General features: G+C 36.9%; 1 protein-coding gene across 1 annotated transcript; it reads right to left on the bottom strand.

Annotated features, from left to right (window-relative positions):
* Positions 1-4,751: 4,751 nt before the first annotated feature.
* On the bottom strand, positions 4,752-6,266 carry LOC131429299 (uncharacterized). Its single transcript, XM_058593358.1, has one exon. It carries the CDS (start codon positions 6,264-6,266, stop codon positions 4,752-4,754), a length of 1,515 nt encoding a protein of 504 aa, XP_058449341.1.
* Positions 6,267-21,008: the final 14,742 nt, after the last annotated feature.

The following is a 21,008-nucleotide window of genomic DNA, read 5'->3' as shown; positions in this document are numbered from 1 at the left end:
CCCATTCCCACTGGTTATGTCTCGGAGCCACACGTGTTCCCTTCCAGTAGATTCAATAGATTTTTAATGTCATAAGTCCCATTTATATTTCAGAATTATCCCACTCGGTCCCGTCACAAAATTCACGCGAAAACAACAACGGCATTGCCAGGGGGCGATGATGACACGAATGAAGCGGATAATACGCCCAGCATAAATAGAGAGGATGTTTATAATTAAATACTTTATTTTCATATTTGTTTTATTGCTATAAAGACGAAATTGCTGCATGATTCGTGGTTGCTGCGGCGGCGACTGCTGCAGTACGACGATGGTTAAATCGGAAGGGATGCAAACGTGAGGGTGCGTTTTCATTCGACCATCGCGTGAACGAACGACGTGGTGGCAAAATAGTTCTTGAGCTTCGCACACATTCTGGTAGAATAATGTTCCTGTTCGACAATATGCAGGGAAAGCTTCCGTAGAGATAAATCATCTCTCAACTATTTGTCACCAAATTAAGGATCATAAATTAAAATAATCTGCTGGGTGAATTGGTTTGATGTGACAATTAAAGACATATGAAATTATAATTATGAATTTGGGTTGCATTCGTGGAAATATGTGCTATTATGCGGTTTAGTCCTAGAGGATTTCAGTGAATTCTGTTCGGCTCTTCCCATTAAAATTTGCATTCTATATTATATTGCCGACCGGGGAACATTTGCAATGAATAAATTGAAATCAATTAAAGTTATTTAACAACGGAATATTCGAATAAGTTTTATGATCGTTGTTCTAACATTCATTCAGACTGCAGACTCCTAAGCAAAGGTAGCTTAAAACGCTGAGGCTCGTCATTTAGAAATCGCATCTTTGCTCCCGATTACTGATGAATCTAATGGTCATTCTTACGTTGTTTTGTGAGGATGGTCTTGATGGATTTCATACTAAATTCATCATGTTTTATGCTAATTAGATCATATAAGTTTCATATTTTGTATACGCATATTTTAACAGCATGATTGTCATCATTACCGGAAGCCCCAATCTACATAATTTACTGGAAAGGATAAAGGTTAGGAAGAGAGAAAATGTTAATGCTTCTCCTATTGAACAGAAGGATGGCCGACTAATCAGACTCTTCCATAGGTGTCACGGAACAATCAGCTTGGTAACCTAATTTGGTAAACGACAATGTTTCCGACCAGTATCTAAACTGGAATATCTTCGTGATTGAGCAGAGATTCTTGCCTATTCTTACGAGTACAGAATCTTTGCATCACTAGTGCTACGATCCTATAAACACTAAGAATCCTTCCTTACTGGCTTGTAAGACCAGCTCCGTACGCATTGAATCACCAACTCGGGGTAACAGCGACACCGAAAAACAATATTTGAAATCATTTCAAAATTCAAACTGGCTACTTTCAAATAGTCGACATTCTGTGTCAATCCAATGGGACGGGTTTGAAGACTAGATGCCGGAAAACGATTTATGTAACCGAATTATTTGCAAAATGGGTATTAACTATTACTAACTTATGTTTGAAGTTAATTTATAATCCAAGAGTACGGTATCTGATTTTTCGACACCATTTATTGCGATATAGGTAACTTTGAAGCGTGTTCGAAGATTAAATGCCGGAAAACGATATTTGACGCCTGGTAAAAATCTAAGATGATACTTTCCGAATAATCGATAATCTTTTAACATCTTGACGATATGAGTATTTTCGGAATGGATTTCACAAGTAGATTCTGTGGAAACGAACGTTGTTTGTATGATTCAAATTCTAAGATGGCGTGTTCCGGTTTATCGACAATGTTTGACAATTCATACGATATAAATATTTTCGGAACGGATTTTACAAGTAGATGCTGCAAACCGATGTTTGAATTCGTTTCAATGTTCAACATGGCGACATCCGGTTCATCGATTATCTTTGAAAATCCTTTCAATAAGACTTTTTTTACCGTTTATTTATACCCGGTTTTAACCTAATTATGGTCGTTCGCCGGGTTTCAATAAGACTATATTTGGAGCTGATTTCACGAATAGATGCCGAAAAACGATATTTGAAGTTATTCCGAAATTCTAACTTTACGATGGCGACTTCCGGTTCATCGATAAATTCTTTCAATTTTTACTATCTGGTTATTAGAAATATGATCGGACTTGATGAGCAGTTGCAGAAAACAGCGCTGTTTCAATCCGCAAGATGAAGATTTTCGATTTATGTATGTTTTTCTAAAGCCCTTACTATATAGAGCTATAATACCAATAGTCATCTTATTAGAAGAGTCGTCATGTTGTTTTGCAGATTACTCAACTTTTAATCAACGAATTGTGATAGAATCGAATACAATGTCTCAGATTTTTTGAGTCGATATGTGATAATGGATAGAACATGGATCCATCACTTCACTCCGGAAACAAAACGATCACCATCTCACCTGGGAAGGTTTTGGCTTTAATGTTTGGGGATGCACATGGTATAATCTTGAATCATACTTAGCGGTGTTTGATCGTTTGAAGGCAAACATCAAGGAAAATATGTTTCATCAAGACATGGTTAAATAATGCAAATTACACTTCCAATTGCTTCCTTATCTACCTATAGTCCAGATATGGCCCCCAGAGACTACTCGCTATTTGCTGATCCCAGAAAAAAATGCTCGTTTAAAAAAATTCATCTCAAATGAAGAAGTAATTGCTGAATGTAAAGCCTATTTTGATTCAAAAGACAGCACAGCGTCGAGAAGTTTGAGAATCGTTGAAATGTATTGTATTCAGGGGCGACAAGTTCCTCAAAATATTGGGGGGGGAGGAGGTTTGGCACGAAAAATTATTACTAAAGATCAATAAATTTTTATAAAGGGAACGGAGAGGTTAGAGCAAAAAAGTATAGAGTTATTCACGTTATAGTAAATTAGTTTAAAAATGTTAGTAACTTAGCTAAGAAATATGAACGATTCTGTATACAATGCTACTTGACGGATTTTTACTAAAATTGAGTATAGAAAAAAATGTGTAAGAGGCGTGCGTAACATAAGAAGCATAGAGTTCTTTAAGTGCATGCCTAACAAAGGAAAGAAAAAAACAGAATTTGTTTGTACTGTGATATACTTTTTCGAATATATTCATTGATAGCAGTGGAGTGCAATTCAGAAAAATACATTTCTTCACATAGATTGGTATTTTATGTTTTCATGTTCCACATAGTGCATTCTGTCATTATCTTAAGTAAATGATTTGCACTTCATACAGAATGAATAATAGATAACATTATCCGTTTTATTCAGTAGAAGATAATGCACCAAATCAAAAAGCATTTGCACCTTAAGAAAAGCTTAAATTTCTTGTACATCAACAACGGTAGATTATGTAATATAAAAATCGTTTCAAAACATCTTCAGTGATAGAACTGTATAAAATAAATGAATGACTTTATCCGACTTTTGCATTGAAATATACTTACATCGGTTTTTCAAATTAGGTTGCATTTTTCCGAATTTTGCGTTCAACTGTTACGTTGTAGTATCTTGATTCGGGTGTTTAACATGAGACTGCACTAAACTATGTTCGTCAAATTGTGAATCCCACTAACAGATCCCTATTTCATGCCATTCGTGTGTCAATGAAAGATTGGCCTTGACTGAATGCTTGAGCCTGCTGCGTTAGTAGCTGATTGAGATGGTGTAAAACCATTCCTTTTTTTTCTTCCACAAATCCAAGGAAACTACTTAAGGAAGACGCTTCGAAAGTTTCCCTTTTTCAATTATTTCCCACTTAAAAGACATTTATCTAAATCGCACCTACATCACAAAATTACTCAAATTGTTTATTCCAATTGCTAGTTATCATTCAAATTTCTAATATCTGTGAGATAGACTCCATTCTATGTTCACAAATATACAAAACGAATTCAACTTAGTTGACAATCGGTATTCGATTCATACTCATATACAAAGGATTTCCGCTTCAACCAAACATGCACATCGTTTCGATCGAGCGAGCATACAAATATTGGTTCCGATTCGAATTGCGCCGCAGGATCACATTTGGTATTGTTTAGAAAAGGTATCGATAGGATGGAGCAGGAGTGACGCAAAATGCAATATCTCGCTTCGCTTCGGAAATACTAACTCCTGAATAGATGCCAGAAGCTTTGCAGTGAAATGTAAGCAGAAGCTGGGTTTTATCGATTCCATTCTACGCTCAAATCGCATTTGGGTGCTGTGAAATGGAAAATGGAACCGTTACCGCAACGCCGCCCTCGTCTCCAGCTACGATTTCATACCACGAACAGATAGTCAACAGGGGATCGAAGCGAAGCGAACAATTTATTTTATTGCCTACAGTTAGTACACAGAAGAGCTTCGATTCATTGGTTCCCCGAAAGCATTCCATATATAGGTACGTATTGATACATCACGAATATCGCATAGGCATCAATACGAGATGATAGCACCAACGATGATATGCGGACGGAGACTAGAAACCCCTATCCGGTGATTGGTTTCGCATTCAGCACACATCAACCGACATCCGCCATACATTTCGAATCGGGTTGAAAATTCTCAATTTTTGGATCGCACACAATGTATCACCACATTTCCGCTTCTATGTTGCTTAATATTGACACAAGATATACTCAATATTGAAACGAGTTCCAATGCGAATCAATGGGAATAATTAGGTATTAGTTCACTTTATTTGCGAAAAGACATAGAAATGTGTTCTAAAAATTTACTTATTTTTATTGATTTCACGCTGATGAAATAGATTTTTTTTTCTTATTGAAAGGATTTTTACAAAGACCAAACTTTAGTAGAACTCTGTTGTGGTTAACTAGTTTTGCCGGTTTCCGGATACGTCCAGTCAGGGAAAACAAACTTTTATTTTTGCATGTTTTGAAAAACGGTGTTTTGCTGAGCTGCACTAGTATGCCACCATGCTTCTGATATGCATTTAGTACTTCTTCATCACTTATCGTTACATCGTCCAGCTCAGAATCCGATGACTTTGTTTTACTCAGAATGCTCACAGTAGAAGAAGCTACTGCCTTTAGTATCATTTCTTCGATAATTATGCGAACTTCATCTTCATCTATGACATCGGAGTCCGCGGTAAATTCACTGATTTGGTCCAAGCTCATGATGATCAAATCGATAATAATGTCTCGTGTTTCTTTCATGCCTAGTAGACCAGCATCTTTAAGCGCTTCAATCTTCTCCTCCAAATCTTTTAAAAGCAAATCGTCTATCATGTACCGCACATCTGATTCATCAACAGTATCACAAGATGCACCTGATGCAACCAACTCACTTCCCGAGTCTTCACCTTCAACGAATTTTACTACGGAATTAACAAGCTCATCCATGTCAAAAATCTGTTCTATATTTCGTATTCCAATGCATGCATAGAACGGAACTATATTTTCCGTAATTTCCGGTAAATCGTCCAATGTCGAAAAATGTACCCAAGAGAAATCTGAGTGAATCTCCATAACGCGTCTTTTGCGCGCCTGAATTAATCTCACGTTGAAATCCATCCCATTCTGTGCGGCAAGTCGGTAAATTCCATTGAAACCATTTTGTTCCGATCTGTAAATCGCCATTCCGACATGTTGAGCTACCCGCAGATCAGCCAAATCGTTCGCCATACTGTGTGATACAGTGTCCCATACCTTTTTCCCTTTAACTTTGTAGAATTCTTCTGCGTTCATCTGAACAACATGATCATATGTGCCAAAATGTCCCGAAATTCTACCACCGAGATTCAGAACGAACCGGTGAGTAGTCTCAAATGGTCCAGCTCTATCACTGACCACCTGATAACTGATTTGAACGAAGTTATTGAATGACACACTAAATCTAACCCGTATCATTAAATTCCTGTAATCGGCTAGGATCACGTTTGTGAGAATCAAATCAGATCCCGAAACGTAGGGCAACCAAATCCGTTGAGACACGTCGGTGTGTCGTTTCAACGCTGCACACTGAACCGAACAGGATAGATTTTGACTAGCATAATGAAGATATGCTTTTAGCGTTCCACTGCACAGAATCACTTCGTCCGGAATGAAATCCTTGTCCGGGGTACGTATGCTTACTATGGCCGCATCCAAAGTGATTACCTCGAAGGTGAACCGGTTCGTTGTTTCCCACGTAAATTTCTGCACTTCAAAGCATTGTCCCGATTTTTCGTCTGAAAGTTGACCAAATTTTGATACAAATAATTTTACTTTCTCAGAGTTGAAAATCACTTTCATGTCAGACATTTTTCGTTATGAATAACCATAACTGGTTGCTAGGATGATTGAGGGGCATTTTTCACTTGCGGTGGAACTCTCAACGGGTGAGCACGTTGTATCGTGTTAGTCTGGAGAAAATTCGAGTATTTTCCAAGAAAGAAAAGATTTTTATCCGTACTTTGTCGACTCGACGCAGCCACACAGAGAGATGTTCGCTTGTAGTCCAGTGAAAAGAAAGTCCATTGGACTATAAACGAAAATTAACTGGCAATATAGCCTAAGTTGCTGTGCCATCAAATCGGCGTCATCTCTAGTGAGGTGACGCTAACCAGAACAAGAAGAACAAAAAAAAGCAAAAGAAGAAGGGGGAGATGCATTTTTATTATTACGTATTAAGTGTTTTAAATTTTACAATTAAGTTTTGTACAAACATGACATAACCTCTCAAAATTCATTGAATGAACATTATTTGACAGCTAACGGCAGTTTATTTACATGTCCATTCTAGTTGAACACGTGTTACTGGAAATGTATACAAACCAGAGGTACATTTCAAACATTAACCCGTTGGAACTATGCATTTCCCGGGTTTCCAATTCATTATAAGCCAGTTGTCGTATGTTAGAACCCCGATCTGAAAGGATTCGTGGTGACAATTTCACTCCATTGTTATGTTCACTAAGAATTCTTTTGAAACGGAATGACCAAATTCCACAAAAGGTACATTCGGTAAGTACCAAAACTTTGTTCTTTAGTAACTACGCAAAATTCGAGCTCTATCGGTGAAAGTATTTTTTTGCTCTCGCGGGTTAAAATTTGTATAAAATTGAGTATGGGGGAACTTACTTTTTATTTTAAATAACCATATAGACTTAAAAATCAATCAATGCTTTATTTCTTTGATAATTAAATAAGAAAACTAACCTTTGAATACCGCAAACGATTCGACGTTTGGAGAAGAAGTTATTAAACGAAAACCGAGTGGTGATCCATTGAATAGCTCATTCTTCAATATATCTAGCACCACAGTAATTAATGTCATAGAATATGATTTGTACTTCTTTTCTGATCGGGCTGCGAAGTCGCGCTAGCAGTTCAATATCAACTCGAACCTACAGTAGTAAACGAGTGCAAGTCGAGTGCTAAAAAACAATAGTAAAAACTGCTGCAGTTTATCGATTTTGAGACTACTATATGAGATACAAACATGCATTAAGGAGTGTAGCAAAAAGTAGTTAGCAACATTGATTATTGAATAAAAGAGCGAAAAAAAACCTATTTTGACATCAGTTTTCGATATATTGTAGAAAAATAACATTTTTATGCATTTCACTGATTATATTGAAGAAAATCCTAGTTTCTTTGAAATGCTCGCACTTTGGACTTGACATTCTTCATTAAATTCTACACAGTTACTTTTGTGATATTCCTGGTGGCAGCTGTCCAGTTTTTTTTTTTAACTCCTGCATGTTTTGGGACACTGTATCTTTCTTCCGAAAGTGCCGCTTGACAATTGCCCAATACCATTCAATTGGCCGAAGATCCGGGCAGTTCGGTGAGTTGATGTCGTTTTCCACGAATTGTACATTACTTTTTGACAACCACTGTAGAACGGAGTTGGCGTAGTGGGCTGAAGCCAAATCCGGCCAGAATAGAGATGGAGCCTTATGCGTTCTGTACAGTGGCAGCATTCTCTTCTTCAAACATTCTTCCTCGTACACCTTGGCGCTAATTGTGCCCTTCGTGAAGAAAATCGACGACCGCAAACCACAGGTACAAATTGCTTGCCAGACCAACACCTTCTGCCCAAACTTTTCCATCGCCACCGTGGTGTCAGCGTCGTCCAGGTCCTGGTACACCGATTTCGTATAATATTGCGGTCCGGGTAGCGCTCGAGAGTCTTCCTTGGCGTAGGTTTCGTCGTCGATCAGGATGCATCCGTCTTTATTCTGTAGAATCCGGTTATACAGTTTTCGCGGTCTTGTTTTGGCCTGAACTTGCTGTACCAGGGACTTTTTCGGCACTTTTTCAGGGAGTTCCGAACTTTGCTGTACTCAACCACTTTTAAGTCCCGGCCGGGCTGGCTGGGACCCGTTTTCCCACCGGATCGGGGCAAATCCTTCATGGAAAGGGTCTTACCGAACTCGATAATATTTTTGACACTGGTGTGGTGCACTTTCACCCGTTTTGCAATTTCGTTGTACGTGGCACCACTTTCTGAGCACCAAGTGTGCAGAATTTTCTTTCGCGTTTTCCGGATCAATTCGACTCATCATTGAAATGATAAACCGTACCGAAACCAATCGATTGCGCAGCTGTTATTGACATGTAAACAAACATGTCACCGCAAAATACGCTGTAAAAAATTAAGCCATTGCAGAGTAATAACTGTCTGAATGTTGCTAACTACTTATCGATACACTCCTTAGCATTAAAGACTGTCCGTACCAGGCTCCTTCTCAGGACTTGTGAAGGACTTGAAGTTGCAAGACGTTTATGCAAGCTGGATTGATCCCTGCATGCCGATCAATACCGTCGCCGGCCTGATCTACTTGGAAAAAGAAGGAATGTTAGCTCGGTGCTTGTTGTTATTTGTAACGGAGAAATGCTATGCATTTCCACATGCATCACCGGAAATGATATTGTGTTAATAATATTATCATGTGCTTATTGCTCTGGGTAGCCGGCTGCCGGAAAAGCTTTGAAGTTTCATCGTGCTATGTCTTTCCGTTGAAAATACGGTGCACTTTACGATGAATTTCCGACATTTTAAACACCGAGCCGACGGCTGTCGATAGTGCTATCACTCATACATTGACGTTTCCACTTTGTGTTTTGTTATTAAAATAGATAAACTTATACTTGCAAGACATCGAAATTATATAAGAAAACGGGTTCCCGTCCGACTCCACACCTTTCTTTTTTCTTTTGTAAGATATGGTATGGAAACCGCATGATTCTCATAAAATGTGGAAAAAATGTTTCAAAAGTTTTTGTAACAAGAACAGCAACACTGTTTTTGTTGTTTGTGTATGTTGCTAAAGCCGCGCGGGTTGGTGGTTCAATTCAACTGGTCTTACAAGCCAGTTGTTCTATGTTCGAGTCCCGGCTGGGCAGGATTTTTAGTGTCAATAGGATCGTACCACCAGACATGCAACGGTTCTGTACGCTATGAATTGGCTGCGAAGTTTGTTAAAATAAAAGATCTAATTTCACAAAAGAAATGTAATACCAAGGCTTTTTACCTTTTTTTATATATATAAAAAATTTTCCGAGGCCCGGAGGGCCGAATATCATATACCAATCGATTCAGCTCGACGAACTGAACAAATGTCCGTGTGTTTGTGTGTGTGTGTGTGTGTGTGTGTGTGTGTGTGTGTGTGTGTGTGTGTGTGTGTGTGTGTGTGTGTGTGTGTGTGTGTGTGTGTGTGTGTGTGTGTGTGTGTGAGAGTGTGTGTGTATGTATGTGTGTTGTCAACTAAGAGGTCGAGATCTCAGAGATGGCTGGACCGATTTCGATCGAACTAGTCGCAAATGAAAGGTCTCCCCGTCACCCAGAACGCTATTGAATGGTTTTGAGATCGGATTTTTACTTTTTGAGTTATACGTCAAAATATGTCAAATTTTTTTTTTCTTTAAAGTATCTGTCACATTTGACCTTGAAAACAGAATATGTTGCTATACTTATATTCCACACGGTAATAGCTATCCAACAAGCCATAGATTGTTAAAATCCGTCCATTTTCAACGGAGATATCGACATTTTTGTATAAGTGACTTTTTCCCCTATTCCAGCAGTAGAAGTTTTGAGCGCTCTATGACAAAGCAATGCTTGGGAGCAACGTGAAACACGATTTTTTATACTGTTACATACAATTGTTTCTAAGTACCAAAAAGACCTGCCTCGGACCGATTTTAGCACGGTTCGTTTTTGGCAACATAATCGTTCGAATATGGTATATGTAAACCAGATGATATCAGCATTTTCGAGTTGGAAATTATTCCATAATTATATTGATTTAAACTACTTACAGCAATAAATGCTGGAAGAACATGAATTCCATATACCATACGACTCAGGCCGTCGAGATCAGCAAATGCGTGTGTGACAAATAATTTCACTCAATTTTCTCGGAGATGGCTAAACCGTTTCTACAAACTCAGATTCATATGAAAAGTAGTATACTCCCAAACAAGGTTTCTGAATTACGTTTGGATCCGACTTCTGATTGCGGAACCACAGGATATGTGAAATAATGCAATTTATTTTTGTCGTAGATGGCTGAACCGATCTAAGTTTCAAATGAAATCTAAAAACCATCTATGATTCAAATGAGAGGTCTTAAAATCCTATTAAACATCTTACTTTTTAGACAGATACGACTTCTGGTTTAGGAGATACTGGGTGATTAGTATAAAAATGTCCATTTCACATAAATTAATCAGGTTTATCGGGTTTGCAGATTTGGATAATCCATTACCAAAAAAATTTATTTCAGTTTAAGCGGTATTTGTTTCTGGATTCGGAATGTATCCCCAAATTTTAGTTCGCACTACAATTTCTCAAAGATGTCTACACACTCCTCAGGTGAATTTAACTGATTTCGACATCTCATGGAATGTTCAATCGATTGTCACACGTTAAGATTGAATTTCGATACGATTTGCAGTTTCGACATTACAGGATAATGAGTGATTAAAATCTCAATTTGCCGTTTAAAACGACGATAATTAAAATAATGTCATGAGAACTAAAACACCTAAGAATATTCATGCAAAAAGCACACGGGGTTGATAAAAAAAGGTATCATCTCACTGCTAGGTGGATTAATCACGTTTTTGTTGGTATATGTTGCTAAATATTTAACATTCATATTTTTAAAGGTGAACGCACTTGAAATAAGTCTCGTGATCAATTTTATCAATCATTTCAATGTATCAGAATTGAGATTCGAACGATACTACGGGAACGGTAAGTCACTATTTTTTTAAACAGGAGATGCTCAATATGTCCGCCATCGAAACGAAAAAAAAATTTTCCTACCCCTAAACTTACATCTACATATAGGGGAGAGTCGGCAGCCTAGGGCCTCATGTTTTATAGAAAAGTATTGAAGAAATTTATTTCAATTTTTTATTGTAAGTAAAGTGAGTAATTTCTATGACTTCCATTTCAAATTCATCAAACATTTTTGATTACTTGAAGAAAAAAAATGCTCCAAGGCTACCGACTCTCCCCGACTTCAAAGAAGAATTTTCATGCCTTTTTCAGGTTTTGTGGATCAAAATAATGAAATTGTAGTATTTTTTAACGTTTTCTATGAACCACTAAATGAAAAATCGGTTAATTGCGACTTAATTTGAAAATCCTATTTGATCATTTTGGAATGAAAAATCTGAATAAAATCATTGAGACCAAAAGCCGGACTTGGATTTTGCAATGCAAAAATCGGTTAGAAACATAAAATCTTACCCGGTTCTTCCGATGCAAATGATTTTATCCGGTGTTCTGCCGTCTGTCGCAGTGGAGCGTAGCTTGGATCTGGCCGCCCGTAACAAACAAGAAACCGGTGCGTTCAAAAATACTTAAACTGGTTTCCCAAGCTAAATTACACTTATCCGATTTTTGCATTCAGCTCTTCATAGTGACCACTTAAACCACTTAAATTGGCACATTGACGCAAAACTGAATTACCGGTAGCGACACCTGCCAATGAAAAATGGAAGCAAGAAAAGGGGGGTTCTACCGAGAATTTTCATAGCAACAGTAGTGATTTGAAACGATTTTTTCGTTCATTCAGTAGTAAAAACAGACATCAGCAATAAAAGTGAACTCGGAGTAGAAGAAACTCTATTTCAAAGTGCTTACTACTATTTTTCCAGTGTAAACTACGATTAAACATACACAGTTCGAAAAGATGCACATAACTGGACCGTCTTATAGATGCTGGTCTTATAAGATGCACATAACTGGACCGTCGTATTTCACACAAATTTATATTCAAGAACATGTAAAATTGTGTGATTTTAAAACTACATGGCTTGAACTCGAATGAAAAAAACAAAAGATCGGTAGCAACAGCGGGACTTGAACCGAGGAACATTAGATAACTAAGCACATCGATTAATCGACTGAACCACAGAAGCACATATGTGTTTGCTGAATAATTGATAGATATAAATCCATACTGCGGTTATTGGTAGCCAAGTGCAAATTACAGTCGGAGCGTGTAAAATTTTGTGCGCGTGAAATATTGCATCATTTAAAAAATCAAGTAGTTATGAATTCCATCGTTTGGAGGTTTATGTCGCATGTAAAATTCATCATTTTTGTCTGTATGGAAAATTTCCAGAAATGTGTGAAATTGGGTAAGGTTAGGTTTTTTCGGACATTTTTTAAACAGAAACCAGTGTAATGGTGATTTCTCGAGTACTAGAATGTTCAGCGAAATACGTACCTGTATTATAACGTTTGATACACTTTTGTGAAAATAGTGACTGTGAAAAAAGTGACTTTGTGAGAGTGTAATGACGTGACATAGTGGAATTAAACGGTACAACAACAGTACTATTACTAACGAAACTGCCAATATTTTGGATAAAATATTTTGAATTGTTGCCAACATAACGGATGAGATGTCGTCACTCTGGTTATAGACACTCTAGTTCTAATGGTTGATGTTGAGCACTCCGTCCAGACAAGCCCTTATCCTTCGGGACGTCAGAAAAGGCATTACGCTTCGGCACAATATAACAAAGTGTTTCACAAATAACGTTAACTTTACGTCTGTTTAGCGGTTCAAATTGAACTGCCTAAGTTCTTGTACTAAGCAGTCCAACTTGAACTGCTCTGCACTGACGAGTCGAAGACGAAACGTAAAGAAGCCTTGATAAATAGAAATGTCTTGACACCCAAAACAAAATAATCGTTGTATTGAAAATCGTTAACTCAACTTTTTTAAATCAAATTTAAATTATTTGTATTTGGTGGTAGATCAAGTGCCTTTGTCGTGGGATAGCAAAGCTAGATTAAATTTAGGTTTCAATCCCAGTAGGATAATTCTATCTGGCTACGCAACTATCTCACCACACATTTGATCTTCGAACCTGATCAACGAAATAATAGTTGCTTTCAAATGAGTCTAATGGCATTTTCGTTTTTAACGGTGGCACTACACCGGTGTAGGGAAGAAAAGGATGCCTTGATTACACCCAAATTGGAGCGAATATAGTCACTGCTACACTACACCGGTGCAGTGCTGAAAACAAACACGGCGTAAGATTGTTAAAATAAAAAAAAGGTGCACACCCCTTTACATGCGCAAATACAGTCATTTTTCCAATCTCGTCAAGCGGAGTCGGCTGGGGTTTCCAGGGCTTTGATCAAATATCGGTTTTTCAGCGATTCCAGCTATATGGCCAAAGTTGCCGACTTTTTAATTGAAATAATTTTTGTGCTAAGAGAACAGGGGTAAGAGATTCGATCTTGTATTTCTGCACCAAACAATTACATTGAAAGATTCCGAAACAAAGCAAAAATCCACGATAAGCCATGTTTAGAATCAGTGCGATAACATTACTTATTATTGACTGCGCCCGCCCACAACATTCATAAGGATCATCTAAGTGAAATGCATAAGAATTTGATTTAATCAAGTTTAAAGTGAAGTACGGTTCAAATTTATGCTTAAGATGGTCAACGCACAGATTCAAGAAAAAAAATCAAATTCAAGATGCTCCGGTACGGCTGTTCTGATTAAGTTTATTAGGTTCCGTTTGATCCCATATTCAAAATTGAAATAAGATCAAGAGCTTCCTATTGAACGAACAAGTGGGGAGTCTTACTACTAGAATTACAAAGAATTTTCCCCCTGAAAAGCAACCATCCACAAAACACATAAACACGATAAACCAATCTGATTTCCAGCACATGTAGGTCTGAACAACTATATACGGCGTAAAAATGAAACAATTTTGCCGCAATAATTGAACCGAATACCAATACATTTCGCAATGGATTCATTTAGTAGGCTAATTTTTCTCTACTATAGTATTTAATATAAACAACCAGTAATTCTTACTTCATCCAACAAATTTTTACTGTTCCTTAGCTTTGCATTAAAAAATCGTATTATGCAATCAAATTTGAAGTACGGTCCATATCCCTGCATTGATATGGTGGAAAACAGAAACATCAAGCAAATAAACACATTTGCTATTTTCCCGCTAAACGTCTACTTTCCATACAGTCGAATGAGGGGCGAGGTGAAAAACATTGTCGCATAATCTCACTCTCCACCTGGGGCTATTTACCAACGCCGAAGAGCTGATCCGGTCTGCAAACATATGAACAGAAATGAGTTTTGATGATGTATTTTTGCTGCCAGGCTCTCGGGAAAGATCACTCCCCTCTTTCTTCGCTAATCCGGACAAGAGCTACATGGCAGTGTAATGCCAGAGGAAGCAACAACATAAAACAGATAACATTACGTACATTAAAAGGTAAATACGCCGAACAACGGAGAACAAACAGACGAGATACAATATGCGAGGCAACCGAACTTTGTCAAATGCCCTGTCCCTGTCAAGATAGCCTCCGAATAAAAGTTAGATTTGTAGCAATAAAATAATAAGGGTTTTCCGTTTGAGTGAATATATTGCGCGAAAAGTAAATCAAACAAAACATTGAGCAATCACTACTTTGAAAGATAAACAAATAATCAGATTGCTCCCAAGGCATGCAGAGATTGTAAACGGAACAAACATTCATTCGATGAGGGCTAAGCAGTTCTCGAGTTAGGTGCTGTAAGCAGATGAACTTTTTCGATGATGAGTTTGGTATGTGGAATCAAATTAAATGAATTGAAAACATTCATGCAATTCAAATCGTCTAGAAATATAATTGAGCTGAAATATTGCTTATGAAGTTTTGGCTATTTGTTTTATATGAAACGAATAAAAAGGTTGTTCTTTTCAGCTCGATGGATTGAAACTACGTATATATTATGTGCTTTCGTTCAAGTCAGCAAAGTTATCTAAATGTTTAGTCATCTCATTAGTAGAGTCGCCATATTATTTGGCCGTTTTCTTGACTATCAACGAATTGTGATGAAATCTGATACGATAGTTTTGATTTGGCTCTAATTAGCAACACCGCAGAAAAACAGTTCGAAATTTTTTCAAAACTTACGAATATTTAATCGAACAGAGACAGTAGATCTCACTCTAACTAATGGTTTTCGTATATGAGATGACTACTGGATCTGAGATGACCACTGGAACTATTACCATTTTACCATCTAATTTCAGCATTTAAGAAAGAAGAGATACTGTTGAGAATTCTTAATATGTGAATAGATATATTATTCATATTTAAATCTGGAAAGAATGAAAACTGAAAAACGACGAACAATCTCTTGAAAACTGAGGTTAATGCTGAAAAAAGGAGGGTCTAACATCGTATACCATTCGTATCAGTTCGCCGAGATCACAGAATGTCTGTGTATGTGTGTATGTAACAGGTTTGTGAACTCGAAAATGACTAAGCACGAGAGAACGATATTGTGATCCCACAGGATGAAGGATATATAATCCTATATCCTATAAATTCCTGAATTTTATTCGGTTCCGACGTTCAGTTCCAGAATTACAAAATGCAAACAAATGAAAATATGTGCACTAACTTTTCTCAGAGATGGCTAGACTCAAACATAATTTCAAATGAAAGGGTTCGGGATCCTATAGAATATCTCTTAAACTCATTTAAACCTGACTTCCATGATCGGGGTTACAAAGTGGTTAATGCAAAACATTCAATTTAAGGAGTTTTGTTTTAGGTGGCCATGTTTAGAGAAGCGGTTTCGTCGAAACTGGTTGACAAAGTTATCAAGTTTGCAAAGCTCTTTAGTTCATAGCGAAACAAACTCATTTTGGCTATACCCATATCCGCTGTCCGGCTCTTCGATATATCGGAGACGGTTCAACAGATTTCCACAAACATAGAAAACAAACATATGTCGGATAGATTCAAATAAAAGATATTATGATCGCTAATATCTCTTTGGAATTCCATCAGGATCCGACTTCCGGTTGCCGAATTATAGATTGAAGAATACAAAAAATTCACTACCATTATTCAGATGACGAAGCAAAGAACGTAAACGTATTACTAAGCCGTAACAAGATCATAGGATAAAGTAAATTTCGTAGCAGATGCTGATATAAGTTTTATCTCGTTAGTAGTTAAAATAACAAAATTTCCTGATCAGTAACAGAAATGGAAATTGCTTAGATATGATATGCTAAGTCTTGGTAATTAAAGGCCAAACGAATCAGTTTTAGATATACAGGTTCCGGTTTCCTGTTCGGGAAGAACCTGAAAACTCAAAGAAAAAAATGGATACAACGATTACTCAGGAACCGGATTTCACAAACTTAATATCAAATCTTTAAGCTGAGTATCAAAGGTTTAAGCTCCCATGAAAGCTTGCTATAGAATTTCAGATGAATCAGAATTGTAGGTTGAATCGTGTGTGTGTGTGTGTGTGTGTGTGTGTAATGATGCATTCATCGAATGCATCATAACTGGTGATGAGATGTGGATTTATAAATATGACTCGAAACCGCACAACAATCGATCGAATGGCGCTTCGAAGGCGAGCCGTTGTTCTAAATTTTCATCCATTATAAAAATCGCCACACGAATATTTTTCAAATTCTTTGTATAGACGCCAAACAAAAACTAATCGTACGATATGCGTCAACGTGTTGCCAACGTTGAGAGAATAAAAGTTTACCGATTGGGCAAGCGCGGGAATTTTAAAATGAAAATTCCGGTTCTTTTTTCATCATAAGGTACATGGAAATAACTTTAGTTTGAGATCCACTCAATTAACTTGAATTCCGATGACCCATTTCGTATACAGAGCGTATCGTGTTCTGAGGTCACCGTTCCTTCGATCAGTCCCGCGTTAATGCAATGTTTGCATCAAATAGATTCAAACATTGCATAAAGACTTTCGATCTCTTACAAATGGCAAGCAAACGAAGCGTATTTAGTTTATGTTTTTCAGGTTTGTGTATACGATTACCATTTTCCTATTCTTACCAATACAGCTGTTTGCACCCGAAGTCCTATTTTTTACCAAACGTATCCAAATATTCAGTCTTCGGAACCAGCCATTTACACTCTTGGGACATAGTATGATAGTGCACACATCCGAAATTTGTTCCTATAGACGCTCCTACATAAAACTCGTTTTTTTTTTGGCAAATTTTAGAAAAATTATATGGCTAATTCAAATGGTTTTGTTCGTTTTCAATTCGTCATTTATAAAAACACGTTTTTGAAACTGAAATTATAAAATTCAACAGCGTTCTTTGGGATCATAACTTTTTTCATTTCAGTTTATGTTTGTGAAAATTGTTTCAATGATTTCCGAGAAAATTGTGTGAATATTTTTTTTAAAATTTGCTAGGAAGAGTCATAAGTTTTAAAAGCCCATTATCGGTTGCTTTACATCACTTTTATTAAAAATAGTTACATTACTCCAGTTCAAATAAAATCTGAAACCTCACCTTGATGAAGCGTTTCCTATTTTCTGCGTTTCAAATGAGTTATTACTTACAAACCAGTTCGCCCCCTCTCGTTCTGCTACTAACGCAAAAGGCGATAGCACCCAGTCGATGCCATTCTATGAGATAGGAACTTGTTAGCAACTTGTGTATTATACACGCAGAGAAATTGAGCTTGTTTAGAATAACAAAACAGTCAGCAGATTTTTAGAATATGATTGTTTTGAACCAATTTCTCCCTTCTACATCAACAATTATATCTGTTTGATTTGAAGCAAAATTCTCATCCTAGCTAACGAGAAAGTGGTTTATTTCGGAAGATTTTATTGTTGAAATAAGTCAGTCATTTATTACATGTCAACAAAGTTGACTATTGGCAACGTATTTGTTGATTCAATTATCTTTTACATTTATATCAAGGAAAAAATTGGTTCGTTTTATCTATGATCTTATTTGTGTGAAACAACTAAGTTTATTGCTTGAATTAACTGTATCAGTTTTGTTTCTTATACACCAGATAATTTTTCTCTCCCGTGGATAATCAAAAAAGTTTGCACGTATTTTAGAAAGAAAATTTATGTGCTTCTTTCGTTTCCTTGGGGCTTTTTAACAGTTCAAGTGTATGTATGGATAATTCAAAATATTACTAAACTTGATTCAAATTACATAACATGTTTTTACAGCAAATATTTGATGCAGAATTTCTATCTTGGCCAGACGGATGGAGCACCGAATCATTTGATACAATGAAAATTAATATACCAGCATCTTGATTGTGGCATGTGAAAAACTCGATCGTTCCATAACAAAAGGACCCAACAGCTATTGAAAGCAAGTAAACATTTGAAAATGGATAAAATTCGAAATGAAAATCTTATTCATTTCAACTTCCAAATTTTTTTAAATTCAAAGCACTAATAATATTACCTTTATCTAAAGTTAGTTCATGTTAAACTTATTTTCTAAGTTTAATTTACCATGAAATTGATTGCCTAGAAATCGACAGGAACGCGCAAGTAGAATATTTGTTACAAAAAAATTATTGAAACATACTAATTCACTGAGCAATATCAAATATCCAGTTTTGTAGATTCAAGTGATATTATTTGCAATTTCAAACCATATTTTCTTTTGTCATTATTTCAATAAAATAAATCGTTTCGTGAAACCAAAATTTAGTTACTTTTACAATATTTATCCCTGCGTGTAGATTGAATTATGTTAAAAATTTTGAGCTTGCATTTGAAACGACGACGCCAAATAAGTTGCATCATAAAAACTTATCCAATTTGTATGACTTGGTAATATCTATGGTCACTTGACTATTCCAATAGGGAAATAAAAGTAAAAGGAACGGGAATGAAACTTGCATCAACTTTTCAAATTATGAGTACTGAGAAAGGCATCATTGTACTACTAGGTGGATTGAAATAGAATTTTAATTTAAGATGCCCATCACCCTGCAATTTTTTTTTTTGTAATAAAATTTTTATTCTGGCCTTTTTGCGTAAAAGCTTTACGCGGCCGATTGGCTTACATTTTTGTTACTTAAAATTATTGGATCTCGTTGTCACCCTTTTTCTAGGGAGAGATGAGTTTCTATTTCCATTCAACGAGGATCGGGGGTCACTTCGTCCGCGGCTTATCTCATCATCCATTGCTTTATCGTCGGTGTTGTGTGTGATTTCCGTTTTCTTTTCGTTGTCCTTGTTGATCGTAGTCTTGGGCTCGTTGAGAGTTGCTGTAGATGCGCCTTGTTGTACATTGGTTGCAGTTGCTGATTTGTTGGAGGGTAAGTTGTACTTTGTTCTATAGGGGATACTGATTCGTTGAAGGGGATGCTTCATGGTTGTTGGTGGCTGTCACAGCTGTACTGGGGTTGCTTGGGTTTGGTCTGAAGGTAACACCGTTGTCCTTTGGTGTAGTTGTCTCCTTGTCCAGTTTATCACATGGCTTACCGTAGTGAACAGCTTTTTGGCAATATTGACATGTGACCATCTGATTGTCATAGGTAACAAGTGATTTGCACGGAATTCTTGTATCTTGACCGAAAATCACATAAGAAGGTATAGGCCTCTTCAAGTGTATGCGTAACAAACGTACGCCATTTAGAATACCGGGGAAAAAGTTCTTCTACATTTCTTTTTCGATAGAGAGAATCTCTCCGTATTGGGGCATAGTTTTGCGAATATAAGAATTGGTGACGCTTGAGGGAAGATCATGCACACGCACTTTTTTTTTGTTTCAATTATAGAGGTTTTAACATTATTGTCATTCGCCTCTTCGGGCCAGAAAAACTTTCTGACCCTATGTGCGGGGTTGGGAATCGAACCCAGGTGGGCTGCGTGAAAGGCATCGACTTACCCATCACGCTATACCCGTCCCCCTTACACACGCACTTCTATAGCACTATCTTCCATATATACTGGAATGTTGTAATTAATGTTCTCGTGCTCCACATAGTGCACATTGTTATTGTCTTTTGCGAATTGAATTGCATCCAACTCTTTATAAAACTGGATGTAAACAACATTATTCGTCTTATTGCATTGAAGTAAATGCACACGTTTAATGTCAAGATGCATTTACTCCTTAAGCAAACCTTCAAGTTCTCGTATCTAAGGTCAAATTTTGCACTGCCTGAAGTCAGCAACAATTGTATTCTTTCGTGTCGGCGGTAGCTTTTGTTCGTTTGATTCACTCATTTCGTGGTCGTTCTATTGTTCACTACACAATACTGTACTTGGATTCTTCCGTCCCGAACGTAAGCGGTTTTGTTATATCGACTGACTTGGATGAAATGTGAAAGCGAACTGACCCTGTAATTTTTCAACCAGAAGTCAGATTTGGATTGAATTCTATAGCAACCTATGGAACTACAAATCCTTTATTGTTTGTGAAAATTTGTTTGGCATCTTTTAGTAAACGATGTAAGTTTCTTTTTCAAAATTTTTGGCCACACTTTCTGGTACTTCCTGAACTGGGATTCGGTATACCCGAAACTATTATTTTTTTGCATTTTTTCGATTTAACATCGTAATTATATTGAGCATATGAGGAGGTTAGTTAACCCAAGAATGCAAAGTATGGAGAATTTAGAACACCTTTACGTAAAACGACAGAAATGAACTTTTCGCATTTAAGAGTTAGCAGTGAATTCCAGATAGATATGAAATTCAAATATATAATATTTTT

The sequence above is a fragment of the Malaya genurostris genome, chromosome 2 (assembly GCF_030247185.1).
Source record: "Malaya genurostris strain Urasoe2022 chromosome 2, Malgen_1.1, whole genome shotgun sequence".
In the NCBI taxonomy this organism is placed as follows: Eukaryota; Metazoa; Arthropoda; class Insecta; order Diptera; family Culicidae; genus Malaya; species Malaya genurostris.
Note: the sequence above shows the minus strand (reverse complement) of the source record. Positions and strands in the feature narration are given on the sequence as shown.

Excerpts from the sequence above, each read along its gene's own strand:
- LOC131429299 (XM_058593358.1), bottom strand. The coding sequence starts at position 6,266 with ATGTCTGACATGAAAGTGATTTTCAACTCTGAGAAAGTAAAATTATTT.